The sequence below is a fragment of the Lampetra fluviatilis genome, unplaced genomic scaffold, assembly GCF_964198595.1.
Source record: "Lampetra fluviatilis unplaced genomic scaffold, kcLamFluv1.1 SCAFFOLD_616, whole genome shotgun sequence".
Lineage (NCBI taxonomy): Eukaryota > Metazoa > Chordata > Hyperoartia > Petromyzontiformes > Petromyzontidae > Lampetra > Lampetra fluviatilis.
In genome coordinates this window covers 35,001-37,500 of record NW_027621805.1, presented here as the reverse complement: position 1 = coordinate 37,500, position 2,500 = coordinate 35,001, and the positions used below count along the sequence as shown (strand labels likewise).

Sequence of the window (2,500 nt, the reverse complement as noted above, 5' to 3'; positions counted from 1 at the left end):
GGATGTTGATGTTGATGTCTTAGTGGATGTTGATGTTTTAGTGGATGTTGATGTTGATGTCTTAGTGGATGTTGATGTTGATGTTTTAGTGGATGTTGATGTTTTAGTGGATGTTGATGTTGATGTTTTAGTGGATGTTGATGTTGATGTCTTAGTGGATGTTGATGTTGATGTCTTAGTGGATGTTGATGTTGATGTTTTAGTGGATGTCGATGTTGATGTCTTAGTGGATGTTGATGTTGATGTCTTAGTGGATGTTGATGTTGATGTCTTAGTGGATGTTGATGTTGATGTCTTAGTGGATGTTGATGTTGATGTTTTAGTGGATGTTGATGTTGATGTCTTAGTGGATGTTGATGTTGATGTCTTAGTGGATGTTGATGTTGATGTTTTAGTGGATGTTGATGTTGATGTCTTAGTGGATGTTGATGTTGATGTCTTAGTGGATGTTGATGTTGATGTTTTAGTGGATGTTGATGTTGATGTCTTAGTGGATGTTGATGTTGATGTTTTAGTGGATGTTGATGTCTTAGTGGATGTTGATGTCTTAGTGGATGTTGATGTTGATGTTGATGGCGATGTTGATGTCTTAGTGGATGATGATGTTGATGTCTTAGTGGATGTTGATGTTGATGTTTTAGTGGATGTTGATGTTGATGTCTTAGTGGATGTTGATGTTGATGTTTTAGTGGATGTTGATGTTGATGTTTTAGTGGATGTTGATGTTGATGTTTTAGTGGATGTTGATGTTTTAGTGGATGTTGATGTTGATGTCTTAGTGGATGTTGATGTTGATGTTTTAGTGGATGTTGATGTTGATGTCTTAGTGGATGTTGATGTTGATGTCTTAGTGGATGTTGATGTTTTAGTGGATGTTGATGTTGATGTCTTAGTGGATGTTGATGTTGATGTCTTAGTGGATGTTGATGTTGATGTCTTAGTGGATGTTGATGTTGATGTTTTAGTGGATGTTGATGTTGATGTTTTAGTGGATGTTGATGTTGATGTCTTAGTGGATGTTGATGTTGATGTTTAGTGGATGTTGATGTTGATGTTTTAGTGGATGTTGATGTTGATGTCTTAGTGGATGTTGATGTTGATGTCTTAGTGGATGTTGATGTTGATGTCTTAGTGGATGTTGATGTCTTAGTGGATGTTGATGTTGATGTATTAGTGGATGTTGATGTTGATGTCTTAGTGGATGTTGATGTTGATGTCTTAGTGGATGTTGATGTTGATGTCTTAGTGGATGTTGATGTTGATGTCTTAGTGGATGTTGATGTCTTAGTGGATGTTGATGTTGATGTTTTAGTGGATGTTGATGTTGATGTCTTAGTGGATGTTGATGTTGATGTCTTAGTGGATGTTGATGTTGATGTCTTAGTGGATGTTGATGTTGATGTTTTAGTGGATGTTGATGGTGTTATTGTTGGTGGTGGCGATGTTGATGTTTTAGTGGATGTTGATGTTGATGTCTTAGTGGATGTTGATGTTGATGTTTAGTGGATGTTGATGTTTTAGTGGATGTTGATGTTGCAGATGGAGCTCATTGAGGGCTACATCGCCGCTCAGCTGAGCGCACGCTTGCCCGGCTTCAGCATGGCCACCTTCGTGCAGTCCCTACCGTGAGTTCAAACATCACCATCAACATCACCATCAACATCACCATCAACATCACCATCAACATCACCATCAACATCAACATCACCATCAACATCACCATCAGCATCAACACCAAAATCACCATCAACATCACCATCAACATCACCATCGTGGTGACGTCACTGCCACTTAGTGGCGAATGGCGGTTGTTGTTGATGGTGGTGGTGCTGGTGGTGCTGGTGGTGATGGTGGGGGTGGTGGTGGTGATCTTGGTGGTGGTGGTGATGGTGGTGATGGTGGTGGTGATGGTGATGGTGGTGGTGGTGATGATGGTGGTGATGGTGGTGATTGTGGGGGTGCTGGTGGTGATGGTGGGGGTGGTGGTGGTGATGGTGGGGGTGGTGGTGGTGATCTTGGTGGTGGTGGTGGTGATGGTGGTGGTGATGGTGGTGATTGTGGGGGTGCTGGTGGTGATGGTGGGGGTGGTGGTGGTGATCTTGGTGGTGGTGGTGATGGTGGTGATGGTGGTGGTGATGGTGGTGGTGATGGTGGTGGTGGTGGTGGTGGTGGTGATGGTGGTGGTGGTGATGGTGGTGGTGATGATGGTTGTGGTGGTGATGGTGATGATGGTGGTGATGGTGGTGATGGTGATGGTGGTGATGTTGGTGGTGGTGGTGATGGTGATGTTGGTGGTGATGGTGGTGGTGGTGATGGTGATGGTGGTGATGTTGGTGGTGGTGGTGATGGTGATGTTGGTGGTGATGGTGGTGGTGGTGATGGTGGTGATGTTGGTGGTGGTGATGATGGTGATGTTGGTGGTGATGGTGGTGGTGGTGATGGTGATGGCGGTGGTGCTTGTGGTGATGATTGCGGTGATGCTGGTAGTGGTGGTGGTGGT

General features: G+C 43.8%; 1 protein-coding gene across 1 annotated transcript in view; it reads left to right on the top strand.

Moving 5' to 3' along the window:
* Positions 1 to 2,500, top strand: part of LOC144955720 (ADP-ribosylation factor-like protein 2-binding protein) — a 35,692-nt gene that overhangs the window by 19,669 nt on the left and 13,523 nt on the right. Inside the window, exon 5 of the mRNA XM_078885864.1 lies at positions 1,540 to 1,625. Coding sequence (XP_078741990.1) covers positions 1,540 to 1,625 — 86 coding nt within the window. The remainder of the gene's footprint in view (positions 1 to 1,539; positions 1,626 to 2,500) is intronic.